Genomic DNA, 26,427 nt, shown 5'->3' on the forward strand with positions numbered 1-26,427 from the left:
ATAGCCAATTCATAATAATGACCACCAGGCATCATTTGCCCGAAGAACATCTATGGAGATCTACTGGGAGACTAGAGGCAGAACAAAGTCAGACAGAAGTAGCCATATGGCTAAATGTGAGTCCTTATGTAGTTCACAGATTTGGGCAATAATTTCTAACCACAGATTTGGCATCCAACAGGTTCAGCCAAGGACGGCAAACCACTACTACGAGCCCCGATGACCAATATTTGTTGTTATGCTCAGGAAGGAATATAACCGCATCCCGACTCAACTCAAATCTTCCCTTGCTGCAGCCATCAGATGATTGGTATCAACGTCAACTGTGCCTAGAAAGCTTCACGAAGGAGATCTGCATGCGAGGAGACTAGCCATTTGCGTGCCGCTCATGTCACATCATGGAAGGGAACGTTTGAGTTGGGCACGTCAACCTGCCCACTGGACGGCTGAGCAGCGGAGAGTTTTTCTCATCAGTGATGCGTCTTTGGAAGAAATGGATAGAGAAGAATCAAACAAGGCAAAATCCTGGCAGTGGGGCAAGCAATAGCACAACGGCATAGACACCTCATCCGCATGGCTGTGACAGATCGTACAGAGTCCTCTCATGTATCAGCACAATGTTGGAATACAGCTACAGGTGTTGTGTTGTCTAGCTACACGGGTCGTCGCCGTCTGTTGCTTGCATGAACTGCTTGCAAGAGTTCCTTAACGCAGGATTGCCCTATCGCTGAATCACAGACTCCTCTGACTTCAATGAGCACTTTCAACACAGTGCGCGGTGTGCCCTGTGGCAACAAATTGTTTTATCCAATGAATCTCGTTATAATCTAGAGTACAATCATGGAAGAGTACGTGTCAGACGTTACAGACGGGAACGTCTGCTCCCACAGTGTGTTATCCAGCGTCATACCGCACAAACGCCTGATATCATGATGTGGCGAGCTATTGGGTATAACTGTCGATGCCATTTAATGCAGATTGCAGGCAACCTCAACAGTGATGATCACTACATAGTGGACGTCGTGGAGCCAGAGATCCTTCTCATTCTTCGACGCATTCCGGACGCACTATTTCAGCAGGATAATGCCCATGCACATGTTTCTCAGACTGCACAAGCCTTATTTAAGGCACAACAGGTTTCGCTTCTTCCATGGCCTACTTATTACCAGGATATGTCGCCCATTGATCATGTCTGGGATTTCATAGGTCGGCGACTCGCTTATACAGCTGGTGGGGCACACACTAAGATTGAACTTTGGCGTCAAGTATGGAATTCTATTTGCCATGATTACTTTCAGAACCGGTATGATTCAGTACTATGGCGCGTACAGGCTCTCATCGCTCAGCGTGGCTGACGCACAAAAATACTAATTTCTGACGTTCTTTTTTTTTGGGGGGGAGGGGAAATTTAATGGTTTCTTTGTAACTCTATCAGTGATATGTGGAATAATTTTCATTCATTTCCAACAATTCCTTCATGGTGTTGCATTTTCCACAAACATTAGTGGAAAAATGCGTTATCTGGACTCAGACTCCCTACCATTCCCCTTTTTCCCGTGCGTCTTAAAAATAATCTATTCTCTAGGTTACTAATAGTTTTGAAAATAGGTGAATTACAGAAACTTATCTTAAAGCATTGCGATCTTCTCCAGATATAATCAAGCAGCAAGTAAAGGAAGGTGTCATAAGCATATCTAACGAAAATTAGTTTAAGTAGCATCAGATTTTACGATCAGAATTTCATGTTTGAAATATATATGAGAAATTTGAAATAAAGTACTTTGTAAGAAAGAAACAATACATGATTTGGCAAATGCATTATTGATGGTGTACGTTTTGTCAACTCGAGGCAAACCAGTATCATTCAGATGCGCCGCGATGGCTTAATGTGAGATTTTCTGCTGCCCAAGTATTCCGAAATAAATTCTTTGCACGGATTCCTCCCTCCGAAAGTTCAATAACACAAGGCTTTCTTCAACCCTTGTGAAAAACTAATATCTGTGATTAACTTCAAAATGACTGTGAAGTACTGAAAATTGGCTTTTCCTGAGTATGTAAGATTTTGGTAAATGTAATCTCTATTTTAAATAATTTATGTATCCTTCAGGTCACATAAAAGCAAACTAAGATACTGAATTCGACACTCAGTCATGTTTCATAGCTTAAAGACTTATGAAATTTCGTACTCTTCCTAGATGAATGCAAATAATAGAGCGCATTATCAGAAGTTATTTGGAATGGAGAGGCATGAAAGGAACCATACATTCGTAATCATCTCATGTGTTTTTATGTATGCTTTTATGCAGGTACCATAGGAAACAATTTCATATTAGAAGACTATACGTCCTATTATCTGTATATCTAGGGTATAGACTATACGTCCTATTATCTATATATCTAGGGTATAGACTATACGTCGTATAGTCTATACCCGACTATACGACTATACGTGTCCATATTAATCTGGAGAGGAAGAACGATAACAGACTGCTGGGTGCAAGGACTGACCAACTCAGTTTCTAATCATAAAATTGCCTTCTGCACGTGTGATGCGTTCAAATTAAATATTTTCTGTTCTCACACTGTCAGCTAATACAAGCAGATAGCTTAGGCTATTTTAAGGTAAAGATGAAACATACTCCTTACTGAGTTGATTGGTATTATCACGAGCAGCGCGGAAACATGCCTATTAATTTTACGTTACGGAAAGCTAACAGCTGCATTTTTTACCGGAGTTAACTTTCTTATTGCTATATCACCCCTCCTTTTTATACAAGCTTTCATATGAGAGGATTTTTGACTGAAATATTTTTCTTACAAGATACTTTCACGCCATTCTAAAAGTCGTAATGTAATACACGTTTTCCTAAATTTCAAAATATTTTAAACAGATTGTTCGATAATTTGCTGAAAATATAATTCGAAGTTTATAGCTGCAACTCGAATTTGTTCTTTGCTTAAAAATTATTTTTTTTTTTAAATTGATATTTTACACGATGAAATCGATTTTATTAAATAATATAAGTGACTTTTATACTTTTATAGAAGTTTCGCCTATTTTAAAGCAGATTGATTTTTTTTAACCGTAATTACATAAAGTTACGTGAATTACATTTTTATTATTATGTTATTTATATTTTTAATTTTCCCCCTAAAATCTCAGAAATAGTAATTTTCTTTTATCTGCTATTCAGTTTTCAATATTTCTTCATTCTTGCAACTGAAAGTTTAATACAGGCTTTTTATAAATTAACCAGGTTACTTAACAGCAATACTATTATTATTTAAGTTCACTCTTTTTATTATATCCTCCACTTGAATGAGCCCACCAGCGGCCGAGCGGTAAAGTCGCTGAACACTGGTAGTTCAGTCCGAGGTTCGAATCCCGCGGACGGGCTGGCTGCATGGGTGTTTTCGTTGTTTTCCCCATGCGTAACGTGTATACGAGCCAGTTTCCCTTAGAAAGTTCTCCACGAAGGCATCCCTCCTCTTAGGCAGATAGCCCTCGAGGCTTTGCCGTCATTAAATAATTTAACCTAACCACTTGAATGACTTTTTCATTCTAATGCTATCCTAAACGCAAAACGTAAATAATATCCCGTGAATTAACAGGCAATATGTGCGATCTTCAAAAGCTGGTTAAATCTGCAGACATTGATGAAAAAAATGTATGCATCGAAAATTGCACTCAAAAAGTACACATAGTAATAAATTTTAATACCTTTAAAATAATCACTGTGACTCACATTTTTCTAGTCTGTACTTATTTGATTACATCATAAGACATTAAGTGCACTAGCCCGGATAAAGGTCTAGACACACATAACTTTTTCTATTTCTGCCATAATTATTTTGCGCATGCGTGAAATAACTGTCGCCAAGAAGCGCCAAAGCTCGAAGCTGATGTCGAAGTTCGAACAGGTTCGACGGTCACATTACATCTATGGAGCCTTTTCTTCTTTACATAGACTTTCTTTGACTTAGCCGACGCACGTGTCGGTATCGGTGCTACTCTGTATAAACGTGTCGATGTCGGTGCTTAAAACTAATTGTTTAAAAAAAATACCCTGGAAAATATGACTACAGGAAACAAGAGATTAAGCTATACAATTCTTTATAAACTAGGAGTGTTAAACTACGCCAAAGTGCATGGAAACAGAGCAGCAGCAAGGCATTTCGGTCCACCACCTACCGAAGAAATGATACGTACTTGGCTACTGCAGGAAGATCAACTGAAAACTGCTAAAAAACAAAAACATAACCTTCGATGCCCAGCTCCATCTTACCCTGAACTTGAAAATGCCGTAAAAATGTGGGTGATAGATAAGAGGAAATCTGGGATAAGTGTTTCAACTAAAATGATAATCAATGAGGGGAATCAGAACTTTTCAGGGTTTGAGGGCTGGTGCTACAGGTTCATGAAAAGGCAAGGCGCACAAAAAGAACTATTGCACAGAAAATGCCAGCAGATTATGATGAAAAAGTACTAGCATTTCATAGGTTTGTCATAAATGCACGCAAGAAAACTTCTTTTGAGCTCGGTCAAATAGGAAATATGGATGAAATTCAACTCACATTTGATGTACCATCCAACAAGACTGTGAGTATTAATAGGTCTCAATCAATAACCATAAAAACCACAGGTCATAAAAAACCCAATATACGGTAGTTCTAACATGTTGTGCTGGTGGCACAAAACTACCGCCGTTTTTCATATTCAAAAGAAAAACTCATCCGAAAGAAAAACTTCCAACGGGTGTAATTGTTCATGTTCATCCGAAAGGCTGGATGGACGAGGCTGGAATGAAACTGTTGTTACAGAAAGTATGGGCGAGGCAACCTGGTAGACTCTTAAGAAAACCCTCTCTTTTGTTTTTGGGTCAGTTTAGCGCTCATAGAACTGAAACCATAAAGAATAAAGCGAGAGAATTAAAAACCCAGATAGCTGTCATTCCTGGTGGAACGACCAGCCAATTTCAGCCTTTAGATGTATCGGTGAATAAGCCATTTAAGGAAAAAGTGCGAGAACGATGGAACAAGTGGATAGGAGAGCCACATCACGCCCTCACACCCTCAGGCAGAATGAAGCGGCCCTCTATTTCAGAAGTGTGCGAGTGGGTAAAAAGATCTTGGGAAGGACGTAAAGGCTGAAGTAATTGTTAAATCCTTTAAAAAGTGCGGAATCAATAATGCTCTTGGCGGAACAGAAGACGTCGCATTATTCGAAGAAGGTGATATGAACGATGACGGAAACAGTAGTGATGACGATATTCTCGTTTTCGATGATGATGATAGTGAAAAGGATTTTTATGGTTTTGAAAGTGATTAAAGTCTAATTTCATGATAGGCAATGTTTTCCTTGAATCTGTGTTTTTTGTTGTTTCTGCTTTATTTTGCATTATGTTTGATTGATTGCCGTTCATTCATTTATTCATTATTGAAATTTACATATCATGTTCAAAATAGCTTGCCGTTTGTTAATTTTCCTTAATAAAAATATGTTTGGTAATTGCATTCAATGATTGTTTATTTGGCTTTTACGAAGCGTGAGAACTAAAAGAAACCACATTAGTTATTGTGGTACCGCGCTGTCGCGCGGACTATTGAAACTTTTTGCCTTGTGTGTGGCCTTCTAAATAAGGGTGCGTCTTATATGCCGTCAAATACGGTAAATGCAGTATCGCTTGACTGAATTGTTTACGTCTTAATTAAATTATTTTTTGCCAGTAACTAATTTTTATCTTTATTTACTTCAACTAATGTCTTCAATCTTTTTTATGACTAATTTTTCTTCGACAATACAGCAGGCGTTGAAAACATTTAAGTAAGAATTTTTCTATCATTTCAATAATTTTTATTTAAAAATGATATTCAGATTTAACAAATCCAATAGATTTGACCAATAAAAGTTCAAATTTCAAAATTAAATTAATGAAAAGTTATTTCATTAATTTTTGTCCAGTCGTTTTCGTATGTTTATATCCTATTTGTCTAAAAAAAAAAAAAAAAAAAAAAAAAAAAAAAAACTAATAAATATAACTGCGTATTGATTGCAATGTTGAATTGTTTTGTGGGTACATGGTTCCACAGTTGATCAGCGGTTAAGACCGCTGAGTACTGGTAGTTCGACCGGTATTCTATCCTAAGCGAACAGTAGGGCTCAGCGTATAGTTTCTGCAGATTTTTCGTATGTAATGTGAATATGAGACAGTTTCTGTTAGAAATTTTTTCACGAAGGCATCCCTCTCCTTAGACAGATAGTCCTCGTGTGCTGTTTGTATTCAAATAACTTAACTTTATCTAATTCTGTAGGTATAAAGTAGTTAACTTCTGTTAAAACATTTCTTCTATAATTTATTTTAACTTATAGTACATCACATTTGTTTGATGGCCATCCCTCTGTGAAATTTTGATATTTGTTAATTTGCAAACTAAATTACTTTCTGTTATTTCTTGCAGTCTATTAAAATCAATTAAAAACAATCTGTTAAATCAGTTTTCATACTTGTCATAACAAGAATTATTGTCGGTTTTAGGATGTAGAGTATTTGCATTTATACAGACAGCCGAAAACTTTCTTCTTGTATAAGGACACCAATACTAGAACTAAAATATTAGGAAAAAATCTGCTTTGGCCTAGAGTTGATTTTACAAAAGATTCCATCGGTTTTGAAAACATAAGGTTCTTTTACTAGAAGGAGCAAACTAATTTTACTTCCACATTCAGAGTTGTGAGATCCGCTTGGATATAGGTTGTGCGTCTAGAACACCAAGAATTAGTTTAAATAGTTTATGTTAAGAAATATTTGCCATAGTGCAATTCTTTCTGTATAAAGTCGTATCCTCCTGACAGCATTTTTTTAGTATATATAATTTATTTTACTTTCGTTGAATAGACAGTTGCATTGTTTTATGAAGATCATTTTTGAGAGAAATACGTACTTTGTTGCCAGCTGTGCTTAATCGTAAGTCCTTTAATAGCGTCCATTGAAATAACAGTCATTTATTTCGATAAATGACTGTCTATACAAGTCGTAATATAAATTTTAAGCATCGAAAAATTACCCTTTAGCTTATACTCTAATTGACGGTTTCAAAAAAGCCGTTATAATTTGGTGAGAGTCTTTTCGGCATTTTAATAGAGTAACATTTGATGCACAAGATGTTAAAGATTCATATTTATGCTTAATATACTAAATGCACTTCTCTCCTACAGCGAAGTTTTGCAATTAAATTATTACTTCAAAATATCAATAAAGTTTAACACAATAGTAGGATAAAAAACAACAGCGAGGATTATATAAACTATTAGGATGAAATAAAACAGTAAATATATATATAGGGTGTCCATAATTAAACTTAAAATTTGCGAGCAGTCTGTAGCAAAAACTATACAGCGGAATTGTACGAAATTGGGAATGGCAAAAATGAAATAATGGGAATTTTACAGAGGGGAAAAAAAAAAAATGAGTTTCAAAAACCACTCCTAGGTGGCGTATCATAGCTTTATTGAGAACATATAAATAATCTATAAAACATGCTCGATATGATGTCCACCATTGTCTGCTACCATCTTGAAGCGTAAAATCGCATGTTTGACTGTGGAAAGCAGCTTAAACTGGGGAATGTTATGCACATGGCTTTCTATGCTTTCTTTAAGGTCGGACAGAGATGTGATGGGATCACGGTAGACCATGGCCTTGAGGTATCCCACAGCCGGAAAGTTGCAAGGATTCAAGTCCGGAGATCTAGGAGGCCAAGCTGTAGAAAACTGCTAGCTGATGATTCTGTCATCGCCGAAATGGCGGCAGAGTACTTTTTTCATACAACGGGCGATGCGTGGGGGAGCACCATCCTGCATAAACACTGTGGTTGTTGGTTGTTTTTGAAACTCACTGTTGTTTTTTTCCTCGATAAAATTCCCATCATTTCTTTCTGCCATAACCCAATTTTCATGCAATTATGCTGCATAGTTTTTGTTACAGACTGCTCGCAAATTTCAAGTTTAATTATGGAAACCCTGTATTTAAAATATTCGTATTTTAAAAAAAATATTTTTCCTCAAAACTTTCGTTTAGCATGAGTCCTGCTAATTTTTCATTGTTAAAATACTTCGAGTTCTTCTGAAACTGTTTTTGACGGACTGCATTTTAGAAAGTCATCATATTCTTTCATTTTGACTAAAAATCAGTCAATTTTAAATTTGTCACTTGTAATACACATTTAGTAGATAAATCTTCAATTTTAATATCAATGCCATGTTGTTTTTTTGCGAGGGAGGAAAACCTTTGAATAGCTTCCTGAAGACTGCCAATATGCAATTAATTTGGGCGAAGAAGTATTAATGCTACAAAAGAAGCAAACCGTTTAAACCTATAAATCCAAAAACATGTGCTAATACATCATCATCGTCATATATTTCTCTCAGTCTGCTAAAAACTTCAATGAAATGCACTCTTTTCTCTCGAATTACCCTTATTTTATTTTAGAAATAACTATATTCTTGCTTTTGCAGGAAAAGTAAGAAATTTTAAAGATCTTGAGCAGCAGATAAAAGAGTATTGTATTACACATTTAATTAAGAAAATTGAAAATTTGAAAAATTTGAAATTTTTACAGCTAACATCACACCAATTGCTATTGCTGCCACTGTGCTTGGAATAACAAGCTTCATTGCAATCCTTGTTGCGATGTGCGTCTGTTGCTGCCGCGGACAGCCAGACAAGCCAACCAAGCCTCCTCTGATGGAAGATTTTCCTTACAGATCTAATGGTGGCTACATACCCCTTCCTGGATATACCTATGGTTCCATGAAAACCACAATCGGACATCTCCAGCCAGTGCATTCATCAGCAGTGCAAACAGAAGTACAACCATCAGCTCCAACCGATTATTCTCGATATACTCAACCTAAATCTGAGTTTCCGTTAATACATCAGAAAGTAGAAATAAGATACGACAGACCACCGCCATACAGAGCATGATTTTCTAAAATGATATTCTTGCAATATTTTTATGCCACAAGCATTGCTTTTTTATTGCGAAACTTTTTTTTATTTCCATGTTACATTTGTTTGGATCTTGTTTAATAATGATATTTCTTAGCATATTCTATTTTGAACTAATTAATTGTCTTCAAAGAGGAAAGTTCTCTGCATTTAATCAGTGTTTATCACGCTTTCTTACAAATTGCATTTATTGTACTATTCTTCAATAAATGTTATGATATTTTTAAACAGGTATTTGTGATATGACTTAAGGCAAAATTAAGTTTTCAGTGGCAATATAATATTTTAAATGAATTAATGTAACATGAATTTATAAAACTTTTTATGTTTGATACTACACTAATGTTCATTTACTGAAAACTGCATTTGTTGTTAATAAAACAGTATCAACATTGTATTTAACCTATGGAATACTTCTATAATTTTCTTCTTAAAGCTGTGTTAAAAGAAATTTTTTATGTTTAAAAGAATTTATTCAAGCACGTGGGCGGAAGATGTTTTAAGCATAATTCAGTTTTGTCTTTTTCAACTTTAAAAATTACTTTTACTTAGAAATTGAATTTTCAAAAATATAAGACAAAAAACTTCACAAAGTATGCATCAATTGATTTTTAAAAAGAAAAACATGATACTGAAATTTGATTTTAAATTTAGGACAGTTTTGTTTTCAGTCTTAATGCTTTTCTCTTCTATTATTGTGACGTAGCTGTGGCAATCATTTATTGAAAGAAGAGTAACCACAGTTATAGGATAATATGTTTCAAAATGAGGTTATTTTTACTGTCAGTCAGAAGAAAAATTTTGCTTCTGAAATGCACTAAATTTATTCCACAAAACTTATCAATCTATATAAACAGTAATGTTTCCTTGGAAGGCTTTCGCAGAGAAACGAGCTTGAATTCAGTTTATAAATGAGGAAAACTAGGAAAATACCCATGCACCCAGTACATTCGCAGTTAACTAAACAAGGGATAAACTCGAAGTGTTTAATGTATTAAGCATACGGCCGCAGTTTAGCCATAACCATCTTGAGTACGAACATCATCCAGTCTTTTCCTCAAAAGCTATGCTGCATGATGCTGCTTCCTTAGAAACTGTTTTTAATTTTTAATAAAATATTACAGCACAAAGTATATGATATTTTATTTTTGCAAAAACACCAAATACAGGAGAAAACAAATGAAGAACGTAATTCGGGTGAAAAACATATGAAATACATCTAGTCATTTTATTTATCTATACGATTGTTTAGATTTTCTTTGAAGAATGGCTTCAGATGCATGGTCATGTAAGTTTAATACTGTACTTCAGACATCTCAGTAGATGGAAATTCTAGCAACAAGATTGGCATGCCTGACCTGTAGCGCTTTCAGATGAGCCTAAAAAATAACCATGTGTGAGGGATTAATATGATAGCATCGCTTTTACATTTTTTATGCATTTATAATCAGCAAGCAAGGGTTTTTAATTTAACTAAAAAATAATAAAACTATTTTAGATATAATTTGTTTCAAAATTAATTAGTTATTTTCAGCATAATGATTTCAGTTTTCAATATTCAAAGAAATATAGCCGAAGCAGAAATTGAAAGGAAGCAAGACCAGTTGCATAGTTTAGGTAGTATAATTTATCTCTGAAGAGCAGACTCCGAGATATTGAACTTGATTCACAACTCGAACGTCAATCTTCACATTATTTTCTTAAATTTCATACCTATGTTTTCAATACTGTTATGATTGGAAGATCTTATATATATACACCAGAGTGGAAGAATACTCCAAGAGGTAAGGACAGGCTGGGTGTAAATAGAATATATTTTAGTCACCCTATTGTTTGAATAAGGACAAATTGTTATAATGCAATTTGCACGTGTAGTTGTACGCAGTATTTCATGAGATTTTTTACGTTGATTTGATTAAAAGACTGGCTTACAGAGAAAAGCTAAGGTTGATATACTGCCTGCTCATTTATATTTTTGTGGTACGCACCAAGAAAACTTCTCATGACTATTTTTTTCGGCTGAGGAAAAACAGTGCAAGTGAAAATGGTTTTCTTGGACTATTATTCCTTAATTGTTGGCTATCAGCTAATGATACAATAAAAGAAATATCATTGATATCAGGAGTTTGACTGGAAATTATTAAATGCACATACATACACTATTATTAAATAAAAAGAAATGAAATAATTTACAGTTAAATTAGTCGAATCTTTTAATTAAAAGTGTATTTAATTTAAGTAGCAATAACTTTTAAAAGCCTGTATTTACATTTCGTTACGCATGGATATAGGATGGAAGAAAACATATAAACTACACAAACGACTTCAATTTTTAAGAAAAAAAAAAAGTTGCAAGTAATGAGCATTTGCAAATGGCAAACGTAATACATTTTAAAGACAACCATAAAATTAAAAAAAAAAAAAAAAAAAAGCTACTTACAGCAAAACGAGCAACGATTTGCACCTCTTTCTCGATATGTCCTAAAAATATCTGTGAAAACTGCTATACAAGCCATAGAGATACAAAACCCACCAAAGAGTCCTAAGACACTAACAAGAAACACTGCAGTAATGACCACAGCACCTAAAAAATGACAGTAAAAATAAAATGTTTCATAAAATAAAAGTAATTTTTTTTTCAGAATTAAAGCACTATGCACAGTAGTTGCCGCGTAATATGATCACGTACAATTGTTATCGAATTGGAGCTCCGATTGTCTGTATATAAAAGCATCGAGAATTCATCATTTATTACAATCAGTAAGTCATTTAATTTTTTTTCCAGTTAAAAAGAGACTGCGAAATAGAATGGTTATCATGTGCTATTTAAATGTGCTATTTAATCAATCTATATTTTTATTGGTTTTTAAATTAAGTAGACATGTATAAAGTGTAATGATGTAAGGAAAAAAAAAAAAAAAACAACTCAGTTCATTAAAATTCTTTGGATGGCTCTTTGGCGCGAAAGGCATTAGCAATTTTTAACGAATTAATTTTGAAACGGAATAAAGAACTGAAGAAAATATATCATGAAATTGTTTTAAAAGCTTCAAATTTACCATTATATTAGTTTATTTTCAACTGCAATAAATACACATAACATTGTCAAAACAAAGGGTTATTTCACAGTTCAATAAAACAAAGCATTTGCGTTATAAAAGATTACTGATGAGAGCAAAATAAAAATGGTCTGTATAATGAGCACAGTTCATGCAGATTAACTATCATACCGAATTTATTTAAAATACCCACTCATTCATTATAAAAAACAATTTCAGTTTAATTACACCAACTATAATGCAACTAGAGTGCACTGTGACCTAAATTAAGACATAACATGAAATAGCATATAAACGTTCAGTGAGACATGCGATTGCATTTTTTGGCACAGGTTTCTTATTTTACGTTTAACTGATAATAACTGCAATCGAATGTCTGGTTCTGCGTTTAAGTGGCTTTTGTACTTTGTTTTGGTACTTGTATAAGCGTCTCGTTTCACAGAGATCTTTAATTGAGAGTGAAACAATAATAATTGGAGTAAATACATCTCAAAATTCAATAGTTTTTGTTTTTAAAATGAGATTTTTAGTTAGCTGTGAAATGTCAACTCTATAAAACCCTCGTTTTCTGCTGAATTTAAGCGAGGTGTTTTTTTATTTACTCTGAATACATCAGAACCCATTTAAAGACACTAAGCGCCTTTTCTCGAGGTGTCGGAAAATAATGTTCAGGCTAGTCTTTCAAAGCTTCAAGATGCAACTGAATATTTTTCTATATTTTTTCTTGAACCTTGCAGTTATTTTCATTCAAGAAGCTCTTGATAGCAATCAATATCTTGCTCTTACGTGCTCTCCAACCAATACATAAATTTCCTATTAAAAGAAGATATTTTGGCATTTGTATAAAAAAAATATGGCATTTTTTCTAAAAGTGTCAGTCAAATAGGCCAGTTTGCATACTCAGACTTCATCATTTAAAATCGTCTCCAGTAGAGCGATATGGCCCATCAAAAATACTGCTACTTCTCTACGAAGTTCTATCAAACGTGTCAACGTTTCTACACGAGGCAACCACTTTACTTCAGTGTTTAGCTGGAGAGATTCATGGTGACTGCCCGTATCTTCAAACATTAGTTTGAAGAAATGCTTTTAAGAGGTCTCTAATTTATATAGTTTATTGTTTTTCTATCATCATTCAACGCTCTTATAAGCTCAGAAGACATTTTACTCGAGGCTAATACTTATCTATGAAGAATACAGTGGCTGCTGCTATATTTCTCTTACTTCTATATAATTTTAGCAATGACTCTTGCATTGTGACCCTTCATTATCTTTGCTCCATCAGTGCATATAGCTACAAAGTTTTCCAACGGTATTTAATTTAATGAAGAATTCTTCTAAAGGATTAAATGTTTCACCTCTGGATATGGCGATTGGTAGTCGTTTGCAAAGAAGGAACTCTTCTTAACACATTAAAGGCGGGGGATCTTGACGAAAGTATGCTAGATAACGCGGCGACCGCTTCGCCTCGTTTTTCGTCCTAGAGCGGGCGATATTTTGTGTAATCATAAAAAATTTAGACTTAAAAAAGTTTATTTAAGCTCTTAAAACTACAAGAAATATTAAAAAAGAACTAAACACTAATTACAAAAAATGTTTTAAAGTACATATTTATAACCTAGTATTTTTTATGAGTGCGATAATGTTGATAACACTCGCCACGGTGAAAAGGTGCATTGCAAAACTCGCATTTGAAGAAAGTCAACTTTCTTTTTTTATGTGCCGCACAAACTACGCAGTTTCGTTGGGCATATAGCTTTTTGCCTTTATTTTCTATCCGAATTAATTTGTGCTTTTTGATGTCTAGCGAAAGACGTCCAGGCGGATCAATTTTATATCGTGGTGTCCGTGGTGCCCAATTCGATGTACCAGGTTGTGGCTCTTCACTGTCCATCAAATCGTCTGCATATATATATCTTGATTTTCACGTGAAACCATATTGAAGGATTTCCAAATTTACTGTAAGTAGAATTTGAACAACCGAACAGCTTCAAACCACAAAACATACTAAATACAAATGTAAAGATGGCGCATGGATTGCGCAATGCATGCGCTAGCTACAGTGGAGATGCGCAAGCTACAGTCGAGATAAATCGTATTACTACGACTCCCGCCTTTAAAGCTACAGTCGAGATAAATCGTAGTACTGCGGCTCCCGCCTTTAAGCTACAGTCGAGATAAATCGTAGTACTGACTCCCGCCTTTAATGTGTTAATTAATAGCTTTGTAAGTAAGCATAACGAACAAATACCACTAAAACGGTTAAGCCGGCGACATCAATCGATTCATCCATTCGTAATGTAGAGCGAATTTCGTGTACCTGATACGACTGATTAATGTCTCTTCCACATCGTCAGCCACAGCGCTGAATTGTTGAGCATATATGTTATTTGTCAGTGCAGTGCAGTGTTTACATAGTGCAAGGTGTGTGTCAAAGTTAGAAAAATAGCAGAATTTAGTGCGGTGCAGTGTTTACATAGTGCAAGTGTGTGTGACAAAGTTAGAAATAAATAGCAGAATTCAGTGCAATGCAGTGTTTACATACTGCAAGCGTGTGTGTCAAAGTTAGAAATAAATAGCAGAATTCAGTGCAGTGCAGTGTTTACATAGTGCAAGTGTGTGTGTCAAAGTTAGAATTAAATAGCAGAATTCAGTGCAGTGCAGTGTTTATATAGTGCAAGTGTGTGTGTCAAAGATAGAAATAAATAGCAGAATTCAGTGCAGTGTTTACATAGTGCAAGTGTGTGTGTCAAAGTTAGAAATAAATAGCAGAATTCAGTGCAGTGCAGTGTTTACATAGTGCAAGTGTGTGTGTCAAAGTTAGAAATAAATAGCAGAATTCAGTGCAGTGCAGTGTTTATATAGTGCAAGTGTGTGTGTCAAAGTTAGAAATACATTTACCGTGGATAACAATTATTAGATTTCAACTAATTAATATCAGATGAAGAACAGAGAAGTCTGTCTGCCAAGATACCCAGAGAGGCACAATCGTGCAATAGCGCTAAAAGTGTGTTAAAGTGTGTCAAGTGTTATAAGTTCACCAAGTGTGACGCAAGTGTCATCTCGAAGTGCTAAGTGCTAGTCTTTTAGTGTTCAGCGCATAATTGCTCAGTGCTGTGTTCCACTCTGACATGACACGTCCGACAACTTTATCAGATAAAGCAGGAACTACCTCACAAGATAACTTGGATACGGAGGCCTTATTGACGTCTGAGCTTACACGCGAAGAGCGAATTGCAGCTCTAGCAAGGGACATCAGTCTAATTGCCGACACTTATCGAGGAGGCAAACACGTTCTTTCCCAAGTCTTAAGGAACAGGCTCAAGGATTCACTGGAAGTGCTAAAAGGGTTGGCACTCGAAGGGCCAGATTTCAGTCCAAAACCGCCAACACACGAGGCAGGCACAAACACATCTACCCTCGTCTGTTGCGGCTTAGCGCACTTCCAACCTAACGCAGGACCAAGTGATTCAGCAGCACCAAGCCCTTTCACTGACGTAGAAACAGCTGTAATTCCCCAGGTTCCCATCCCAAGATCTTTTGCGGAGGCAGCAAAGCTGATTCAGAAGCCCAGCCAGTCTAGAAAACCCAGAACCCATACTCTGCTGATCTATCCGGCCCAAGACGCCAAAGGAACAGGCAAAGATCTAAAAGCCACCTTGAATGAAAAATTCCCCCTTGCTACCTTAGGAGTTAGAGTTAATGCAATAAGGAAAATCCAAAAAGGAGGACTGGCAGTAGATTGCCCCACAAAAGAAGACCTCTCTAAACTAGCCAATACATTGGGCAGTGAAGAAGGTCAAAAACTTGTACAGACGAAACTCCCGGAAAAAAGGCATCCTAGGGTTGCAATTCACGCTGTACCGCCAGAAGTACAGAGGGAGGAGGTCGAAAGGACTCTAGCTTCAGAATTTGCTCTTACAAAGTCCACAGCAAAGGTTCTGTACAGACTAAAAGAAGGACGAAATGGAACAAAGTGGATTATCCAATGCGAACCTGCGGCATACGACAAGCTTACGCAACTCAAAAAGATCAGCTTCGGATGGAGAGTCTACAGAATCTCAGAATATTTTAATACGCGACGGTGCTATAGATGTCAGGCATTCGGACACCTACAAAGTGAATGTAAATTCCAGCAACATTGCGCCTTCTGCTCAGGAAGTCACAGCGTTAAGGAATGCAGAGCCAGCAGACCAACCTGCATCAACTGTGCCGATTTTAATTTCAGAACACGTGGTAAAATCAATACCGCGCATGCAGCATACACAGCCTCATGCCCGACATACGCACGATATATTGAACGGCAACAACGCAGCACAGCGTACTAACAGCCAACTAATAGCAACAAGTAATAATCAACCGATACCCACAGAATCAAATAACCCTACGACAGCACAGATAATCCGCTGCACACAAATAAACCTGCAAAGAGCAGAAGTTGCTACAGCACAGGCGATACAACATGCAACGGAGCATTCTGTAGACTTCCTGATGATCCAGGAGCCGTACTGCCAGGAAGGACGCATTGCAGGTTTCCCTATAGCATGGCAGGTCTTCCAGTCAAAAGCAAGGAACCAAGATCAAGCACCAAGAGCGGGTCTAATATGTTGTAACCCAGCCTGGAATCCGCTGCTAATTAAACAGGACAGAGACTTTGTTGCCGTTTTAATTGTGCTCAAAAATGCACAACTGATTCTTATATCTGCGTACTCCTCCCCAACAGATTCCATCGACAATTTCGTAGCAAACGCAACGTACGTCCGATCTAAATGCCATTCAACGCCACAAGTCTATGGGGGTGATCTTAATGCGCATCATGTAAACTGGGGATACCAAGATATCACTCCCAAGGGACAAGCGCTAGAGGACTACTTAACAGCAAACGACCTACATTTGGTCAATACCAGCGGCGCACCCCCTACCTTTGATAATACGTACTGCAAAGGTTGGCCAGATGTCACCCTGGCAACAGGAACGGCTCTATCGCAAGTACAGGACTGGAAAGTTAGCGACGAACTAAGCTGCTCGGATCACCGTTACATAACCTTCACAATCAACTGTGACACCAAAATCTGTATTTTAAAGCGCTTTAAGTTACCCAAAGCCAAAATCCGTCCTCTGACAGCAGCCTTCTCTACTTTATTAACAGCAGAACAGGAGACACTAGAAGCCTACAACGGCAAAGACGAGATGGAAGAATTTACAGAACATCTTCTGGATAATATTAAGACCATCTGCTCAAATTTGCTTCCAACGCGAGCTGCCAAGAAACGGCACAGCATTTCATGGTGGAGTAAAGAACTCAGGCAACAGCGTCAGAAATGTCGTGCTCTAAGGCGCAGAATAAGAACAGCAACCGACGAGGACACAAAAATGCACTACCTTACAATTTTCCGTAAGGAAAGGGCATCATACAAAAAGAACATCCTCGCAGCAAAGATAACAAGTTGGAGAACTTTTTGCACGCAGAATAACAATCCATACAGCGTCCTCCATAAATTGTCGACTAATAAAATCTACCAGCCATCACAGATCTTCGCCCACCCCTCTCTTACAACAGACATCGCAGGAGCCACAGCTGCCACCTACTTAGACGCACTGTTCCCGAATGACGATTCAACACAGGACACAACAGAGCAAAGGGAGATACGTGCAGACTCAACACCTCCAGCAACTCCAGCCGACGAGCCCTTCAGTGACTCAGAAATCAGACAGATCTACCGCCATCTCCCTCTCAAAAAGGCACCGGGACCCGATGGCATCGATTATAACATCCTTAGAATAGCCTACAAGGCAAGACCATCCTTCTTTACTAAATTCTTCAATCAGCTCTTGCACCATCGAGTTTTCCCTCGCGTCTTTAAAGAGGGACAAGTCGTCCTCTTCTTAAAAAAGAATAAAGATGCAGAAAATCCGCGCTCCTTCAGGCCAATATGCCTTCTATCCTCCCTAGGGAAGATATATGAGAAGTTAATAGTCAATAGACTCAGATTTCACCTTCATCGCAGCCGCTATCTCAGTAATAGACAATTCGGCTTTAGAGTTGGACAATCCACCACTCATGCTCTGCACGCTATCTTGGAGGAAATACAAAGGAATAGATCAGGCAACCTGCACACCGCCTTCATCTCGCTGGACCTCCAGAGTGCCTTTGATACACTCTGGTGGCCAGCAATCAAGCAGGCACTCAGGAAAGCGCAATGCCCCATCAATCTCTACAGCGTCCTCTGCCACTACCTGCAGGACAGAAGTCTACTAATAACTCATAACAACGGAGTTACTACTAAACACCAAGAAAGGGGCTGTCCGCAAGGCTCGTGTGCGGGACCGATTCTTTGGACGATTACTTTCAACGCCATCCTGGAGGCCACATGGCCAAGACATACGTCCATCGTCGCCTACGCTGACGATGCCGCACTGTTAGTACAAGGAAGAACCCGCGACGAGCTTGAGAAGAATGGCACCGAGTCTTGTGCACTCTTTGCAGAACTCTGCGGCAAACTTAAACTTCAACTATCTGCTGAAAAGTCCTGTGCCCTGATCATACCGAAGCAAAGAGCCAACCTGAGACGCAAACCATGCATCAAATTAATGCAGAGGAACATTAAAATCAATAACACCTTAAAGTACCTTGGCCTTCTGTGGGACAACAAATTAACATGGATTCCCCACCTCCAAAGTATTAAACAGCGAACTTCCGAAATAGCAAGAAAAGCCCGCCTATTTCAGGGGCGAAACTGGGGTCAAAATCCCCACATACAGAAAATTCTTTATCTCACAGTCTCAGAGAAAATAACCCTTTACGCTTCAGCAATATGGGCCAGTCCGATGAGTGGTAGAAAAGTCAAACAGCTGGGAATTATACAACGACCTTACGCCTTACTCTTGTGTAAGGCCTACAGAACAACGGCCACTAGTGCAGCAGTGGTATTATCTGGTCTGATGCCACTGCACATACGCGCAGAAACTGAAGCTGCTTACGCTACTGTTATCCATTTAAAGAAGGAAGCTATCTTGTGCGGAAACACTTATAGTCCAGTTCAGTATGAGCATCCAAAGAATACCCTGGAGACGCACCCTGCACACAAGGGAAGAAATATAAGGATTCACGTCAGCAGAAGTGGCGAGCAAATTACAATACAGGATCCACGGTACCCAATGCAGTACTATACAGATGGATCCAAGCTCGACGAGGGTACAGGTAGTGCCTTCGTCCTGTACCACGGAGGATGCAAGGAAATCGAGTGGAAGGGGCATCTTCAACCAATAAACAGTACATTCCAGGCTGAAGTCATAGCCATTACCACTGCGATTCAGCATGCAATTGACAGCGGGATCACCGATGCAATGCTGTTTACAGATAGCATGTCAACGCTATTCGCCCTAGTCAACCATAACCACACCTCCCCATTGGTAGCGGACCTCCAGAATATTCTACAATCACATCCTCAACTAACTGTAAATTTAATATGGACTAAGGCACACGTTAACAACGAGGGTAATGAGACAGCTGACCAACTGGCAAAGGAGGCAGCACGCAACATAGCTGCACAGATGGTAACTATTCCAGCGCCACCCTCGTATCTCAAGAGAACTCTTAAGGAAAAAGGTCTGCAGAAGTGGCAAGCTGAATGGGAGACCTGTGATACGGGTCGCAGAACCAATTTATTTCTGCCTAGAGTGAAAACGGAGCGCCAATACTCCATACCTCCCATCACTAATTACATCTCGGGGCACGGGCCTTTTCCCACCTATTTTGAGCGATTTGTTATCTCTCATACAGGCTTGTGCGTCTGTGGGTCGCTCGGAACTCCAGACCATTACATCTTTGAATGCCCGCTCACGGAGGATAATCACCTCCACTTGCCAGCAGACAACCAAATAGCCTTCAAACGATTCATCGTTAATAACAAAGGCACAGTGAATACCATCTGCAGAATAATCAGCCAGATAACCGCCCTGGGGCAAGACCTATGCCAACCCCACTAATTCAGGGTCTTAAGTGAATGTAAGTACTCCTCTGCATCTAAGGAAATACAGTATCTTCCTTCTGCTAAGCGCATGTACCTTCTTTATTAATAGTATTTATGTGTCATGTCATGTATGTGTTATGTTAATATTTTTTTTTCTTTTTCTTTCTTTCTTTTTTTTTTTTTTTTCTTAAATGTGTAACCAGTATGTTATGTAACGTATACGTTGCAAACCTAAATCTGTAATACAATATAAATAGCCAATGTATCTCTCATCTGCCCCTGTATGGCAATATAATAAATCTTTTAAGATCTCAATAAACCTCCGGTAGATAGGGGAGGGCGCGGGACATATGCCTGTTTACCTCTGTTAAACACCAGGCGTCCCCGTCCTCCGTCACCTGTCACCTGTCAAATAAATGTTAGATATGAGTTACAACAGCTCGCGCTACAAAGTAGCTTTTTAGGTAGCAAGATCCCAGTACCTTTGTATTATTTGTTTTAGCAAATTCTGCATACATTTCTGTGAAGCTAAAAGTCTCTTAATTTCCTCATGAAAAATTCAAACGGTTTACTTTTCAAATCAGTATAGTTTTCTCCGGAACGGCGCAGCAGTTTAGCGGGTAATATGGAACTATTTGTGAACACTTTTTCCGCAAATCACATAGAGAGGCCAGGCGTCATTTGTTTCTATGAATCAGATACTCAATTAACTTTCTTCATATTTTAGTTTTAATTAGAGCTCTTTTCCCTCATCATCCCACTTCTATAATTTCTGCAAGCGTTAATTGCGGCGACGCTATATATTCAAAAATGATTTGTTTTCTGAAAAGCTTAGCTGACAGACAAATTCTGAAGTGCATTCTTCCGTTATTTCTTTTTCTTCGTTCGCTCTTCTGGAAAAGTAAGGTAGTGAGCATCTATTTTATTCAACATGTCTGTTTGAAGACAACGAAGATAAAATCCTAAAAGAAAAGCCTAAAAGAACATCAAACATAACAAATTCAAATACTTAACTACTTAAAAACCATTAAAACCATCTGCGCCAATCAATAACGCAAAATTTTTTCCCTGAAATTTAGCGCCAAAGTTTGAGATTCAAACGTACGAAAACGAAACACAAAACAAATATAAAGTTTATTTTAATTAACACATTTTGGTTATCTTAAAATCTATCCTATATTCCACTTTTTCGTTTACTCCATCAGAATATGTAAATAGGAGAAGTTTTAAGTAGGATCCAGGAAATTAAGAGAGCGAGAACGGTTGCGACCAGCATAAGATAGTTTGTATCTATCTGCTGATGATCTTTGATGATCTTCAATATTAAGTAATAGTTATTAAAATTAGCCGAGACAGCTGATAGGACATAATTTAAAAGTACGAATGATAAATATCTGAATTATCTTATCTGAATTGGCTGTTATTTCCCGAAAATAAGGAAGTCAAATTGTAATATTTAATTTAGTTCCATACTTCAGGCTAAAAGCGTAACATTGTAATTCACTTATTGTTACTAAAAGTCTAAATGAAAATGCGTTCGGCAGGCTAAGAGGTTAGACTAGTATTCAGTTAAGCTAAAATGAACTTAACCTTATACACACACTAACTCCGCAACTAAACCTCAGAATTTGGTGAAACGCACACCGCAACTAAATAATTTCCTAGAGTGATCAAACGCACTTCACAACTAAACCTCACAAAGTGATCAAACGCACAGAAAACTCGCGGAAGAATCGCTGAGAAACCACAGTGTTATCAATGTGAAAATTCACTGCGAAATAACTTAAATAGCCAGTTCGTGTTTATATGGGGCTAAATTTTAAAAAGCTTTGAGCAGATTACATGAATTCTCGAAAAGTCGACAATAAGCAAGAAAATTCTTAAGTACAGTAGTACCTCGGGATACGATGGGTTCACGATACGATGTGTTCAAGATACGAAGTGGAATATCGCAAATATTCGTGCTCGCGAAACGATACGTTTTTCGCGATGCGATCCCAATATCTCTTGCCGCTTGAAATTGTTTTGAAGTTGGCGCGCTACGGGCAAACCTCACGCGTCACTAAGCAAGCCTCAGTAAGCCTCAATACGTCACTATTCAAGCTGTTCTGGTATTGGTCGACGTGACGTCATCTTCCTTTCTCTATAAATCCTGTTCTCCTATTGGTCGGCATCACGGCATCGTAGGATACCGAGTCCACACAAAGCGTCGATGTGATATCGTTCTCTCCTTCTCGAGACCGCGTGGCGTTCGTACAGTTCATACGATATTCTTGTGATTGTGTGATCGCAATATTATTTTGTGATAAACTTTATTCGCCATGGGTCCTAAATGTGATTCTAGTGCTGGTGGTGATAAGGGGAAAAGAAAGTCACTGATAACCATGGAAGCGAAGTTGGAAATTATAAAAAAATACGAAAGTGGCATGCGCATCATGGCTATTGCTAATGCATATGGACAAAACCAATCGACGATTAGTACCATTATAAAGAATAAAGAAGCCATTAAAGCCAGCAAGTCTGCAAAGGGCGTTACCACCTTCTCATACAATAGAACTGCCCTTAATGACGAGATGGAGACTCTTCTGATTTGGATAAAAGAGAAGGAAATTGCTGGTGATACGATAACACAAGCTGCTATATGCCATAAAGCCATTGCGATCTTTGAAGACCTCACAAAAGCCCAGAGAGACGAAGGAGGCGAAGGGACATCAACACAAGAGGCCCCAACGTTCAAAGCATCTCATGGGTGGTTTGAACGATTCAAGAAGAGATCGGGGATACATAACGTGGTCAGGCATGGGGAAGCTGCCAGCGCCGATGAAAACGCAGCGCAAGAATTTATCGACGCCTTCAAAAAGTTAATCCTTGATGAAGGCTACATCCCTCAACAAGTCTTCAACTGTGATGAAACGGGGCTTTTCTGGAAGAAAATGCCCCGTCGTACATACATCAGAGAAGAAGAAAAGAAACTTCCTGGACACAAACCCATGAAAGATAGGCTTACCCTTGCCCTATGTGCGAATGCCAGTGGGGATTTAAAAATAAAACCCCTACTGGTATACCACTCAGAAAATCCTCGTGCCTTCAAGGCACATAATGTGTCGAAGGATAATCTCGCCATCTTCTGGAGGTCCAACGGCAAAGCCTGGATCACGAGGCTTTTATTTGTTGAGTGGGTTAATTGCTGCTTCGGACCTGCAGTGAAAAAATATTTAGAGGAGAATGGTCTTCCTCTAAAATGCCTCCTTGTGCTCGACAATGCCCCTGCTCATCCTCCTGGCCTTGAAGAACAGATACATCCCGACTTCGACTTCATCCCTACTGAAGAAGAAACTGTGGATGATCCTGCTCCATTGGAGGAGATTATTTCTCTGTCAAAGTCTTTGGGGCTTGTTGTCGATGAGGCTGACATTGACAACCTACTCGACGAGCACAAGGAGGAGCTCAACACTGACGACTTGAAGGCATTGGAGGCGATGCAAACCAGCGATCTTCAAGAGGAACATCATTCGAGTGTTGAGGAGGAGGTGGAGGTGGCACTGACATCTACGGAAATAGGGGAAGCCATCGGTTGGTTTGAAAACTTAAACAGTTTTATTGAAAAAAAGCACCCAGAAAAAATGCGTACAGCTCGTGCAATGGACAACGTGAATGACATTTGTATGAGTCATTTTCGAAACATTTTGAGGAGTCGTCAGAAACAGGCTTCTTTAGATAGATATTTTTCGAAGAGAAGTGCCCCAGAAAGTGAAGAAGCGAGTGTTTCTAGTAAGAAAACTGGAAAGGAAAGTGAAGACGATGATGTATCCCCTCAAATTTAAGTTCAGTTAGTTAAAAAAATAGAAAAGCGAAAAAAAAAATTACAAAATTTTACATAAGAAATTTTATTTTAAAAGAAATTTAATTTAATTTTAAGTTTACATTACTGTGTCTAAGTTTTATAAACGTTGTGCGCAATTTATCAGTGTCGTAATAAAAACTATCCCTCGCTGACTGTACAGTACTTTACGGTAAGTGAAATTAATTTTTCTTTTTCTTTTTTATTTACTTATAAGGTTATTTAAATTTATAAATGTGGTATAAATGTTTATTGTGTGTATGTGGTACTTAATATATACTATTTTGTGACTAATTATTATTACGTATAGACGATTTTGGTGTTTATATATGGGGCGTTGCACGAATTAATTAAATTACATAAGATTACATTGTTCATTATACGATTTTTTACGATACGATCCCTGTCCAGGAACGGATTAAGATCGTATCGCGAGGTACCACTGTATGCGGTTCAAAGTTATCAGTCAGACAGTTAAGTTCCAAGAAGGGCCAATAAAAACGCAGCGGGCGACAGAATGCGTATGTCAGCGCTTTGTTAGGCAAGAGACCTTAAAACCGGCCTTAATTCCCAGACAACTTGAAAACATATTTAACGGAATTAAAATTGTGTAAATGAAGCAGATAACCATATTCTACAAACGAAGCTAATATCAACTCAACAAATGAAACAAATAAACATTTTCAAATGCTTAATTATATATGAACTAAATTTTCACATAGTGTGCAGTTTCGCATGCGTTTTCGCTTACAGAAGTAATAAAAAATAAGTTTCTAATATTATATACCTAGCACAGATCATCCAGAAAAATATTCCTTGTTAACCTTCATCAGTACTGTAACTGTATTTTAGGCACGGATCTCCAAGAGACTGAAGAAGCAACGACAAATTTTTAAATTAACTTTTAGGTAGTTTCCTCTTGTTAGTTATAAAAAGATTAGAAAAGTAAGTTTAATAAATAAGTTAATAAAAGTAAGTTTCAAATATTTTCATTGCATCGTTTTCGGGTACATCTTCTTGAAATGTGTTTTCGATATCTTTGAGAATCTTTATTGCGCGATTACTGAGCATTTTCTGCAGTCGGCAGCAAAGCAGAGAATATGATTTGTGAAAAACTTAAACCGTGAGTAGAATATGGAATGATACTAGAAGCGTTTCTGTGAACATAATGATGTTAACTTTATGACCATTTGATATAAATATTAAAATGGTAGAGTCATTAGGTATTTTGAAGCAGGAGATGTGAAAAATGTGCAATGTCCTTGCTGGGACTTGAGCCTGGACCTCTCGAATATGAGCGAAATATGCTACAGTTACACAACGAAGGCATGCTGGAAGGAAGAAGAAAATACACTATAAAATGATGTGCATTTTTTAATCAGATTAACATCTACTTTGCAAGAAAAAAAATGTCTTGCTATATTTCTGTCACTTGAATTGCCAAAATCTTGCTTAAATTTGTCCAAGAGTAGCCCTGATTTTTTTTCCCAAATAACTTATGAATTTCTATTTCCGCTCAACTACCTCTGTAACGTGTCTTCGGACTTGCTGCTTTTTTTTATTGGAAACTTATTAGTTACGTGTTAGCAGTCATTCGAAAAAATGTATTCATCCATGTAATACTGATACTCCAAACTGTAAGCTCTCAATATTTATTTCTTTATTTATCATTCCGGCAACAGAATCAAGTTCTTTTGTTTTTTTTCCAGCGCAAATGTAGCTTTGCCTTATAGATAAAGTATCATATAACTTTTTTACAAGACCTTTTTTTTTTGAGTATTTAATGAACTCTATATTTAAAGGCCTACAATATCTAGTACCAAATTATTTTAGAATAACTGCTATCAGGGTCACAAACTAAATGAAGATGAACGAAGATGCCATAAATACAGCTGAACCATTGGCTTTATGAAATTACTTGTTTATAAGAACTGTTATGATATTAGATGCAGATATAAGATGAATGCGTGCATTTTTATAAAACAGTATTTTATTTACAGCATAAATAATACTAGCAGAAGAGCGCGTAAAGGTACGCCGGTGGCTTGTCCACTGACTTAGTAGTGGGGAGCAGAGAGTGGAAGAGTGACTGCAGCGCCACTCCTCCTGAACTAAAACTGCGTTCCCTACAAAGTTTCCCACCAGTGACGAAGGGAACGACGCAGATACATATACTAAGTATTTAGACAGATGATACAAAATGACAAAATATATGATATAAATGAAACAATACAAATACATGCAATACAAATACATACAAAATTTAAAACAGATTGTCAAACATTTATGAAGTACGTGTTAAAGGAACGACAAAATAATGAGTATGCAATTAACTAATATAATAATGAAAATACCATTCATATACATAATAATTAATTGGCACGAGTTTACATTTCACCAATCAGTCTTTTCCGAAAATGGGCAACGTCTGCCTGATTTTGTTGTTTTGCTGTCTGCGAAGGGAATAGCAGAGATTGGTTCCAATTTGTGTTGGTTGTTTTGAAATTCAAATGATATTATTTAATGTTTGAATATAATTTAGGCTA

At 37.4% G+C, this 26,427-nt stretch overlaps 2 protein-coding genes across 3 annotated transcripts in view; one reads left to right on the top strand and one right to left on the bottom strand.

Annotated features, from left to right (window-relative positions):
- LOC118181662 (uncharacterized) overlaps positions 1-11,124 on the top strand; it is a 55,744-nt gene extending 44,620 nt beyond the window's left edge. For both annotated transcript variants that reach the window (XM_035350841.2, XM_035350842.2), the window contains exon 5: positions 8,620-11,124. In XM_035350841.2, the coding sequence (XP_035206732.1) occupies positions 8,620-8,984 (365 nt within the window). In that variant the 3' untranslated portion in view covers positions 8,985-11,124. The remainder of the gene's footprint in view (positions 1-8,619) is intronic.
- The window catches only part of LOC118190981 (uncharacterized), a 49,859-nt gene continuing 33,566 nt past the window's right edge, over positions 10,135-26,427 (bottom strand). Inside the window, exons 5-6 of the mRNA XM_085808419.1 lie at positions 11,449-11,592; positions 10,135-10,387 (exon numbers count right to left, since the gene is read on the bottom strand). Of these exons, the coding sequence (XP_085664545.1) occupies positions 10,341-10,387; positions 11,449-11,592 (191 nt within the window). The 3' untranslated portion in view covers positions 10,135-10,340. The remainder of the gene's footprint in view (positions 10,388-11,448; positions 11,593-26,427) is intronic.

Source organism: Stegodyphus dumicola, chromosome X1 (assembly GCF_044657685.1).
Source record: "Stegodyphus dumicola isolate Sdum_Otavi_A_Nest chromosome X1, ASM4465768v1".
Classification (NCBI taxonomy): domain Eukaryota; kingdom Metazoa; phylum Arthropoda; class Arachnida; order Araneae; family Eresidae; genus Stegodyphus; species Stegodyphus dumicola.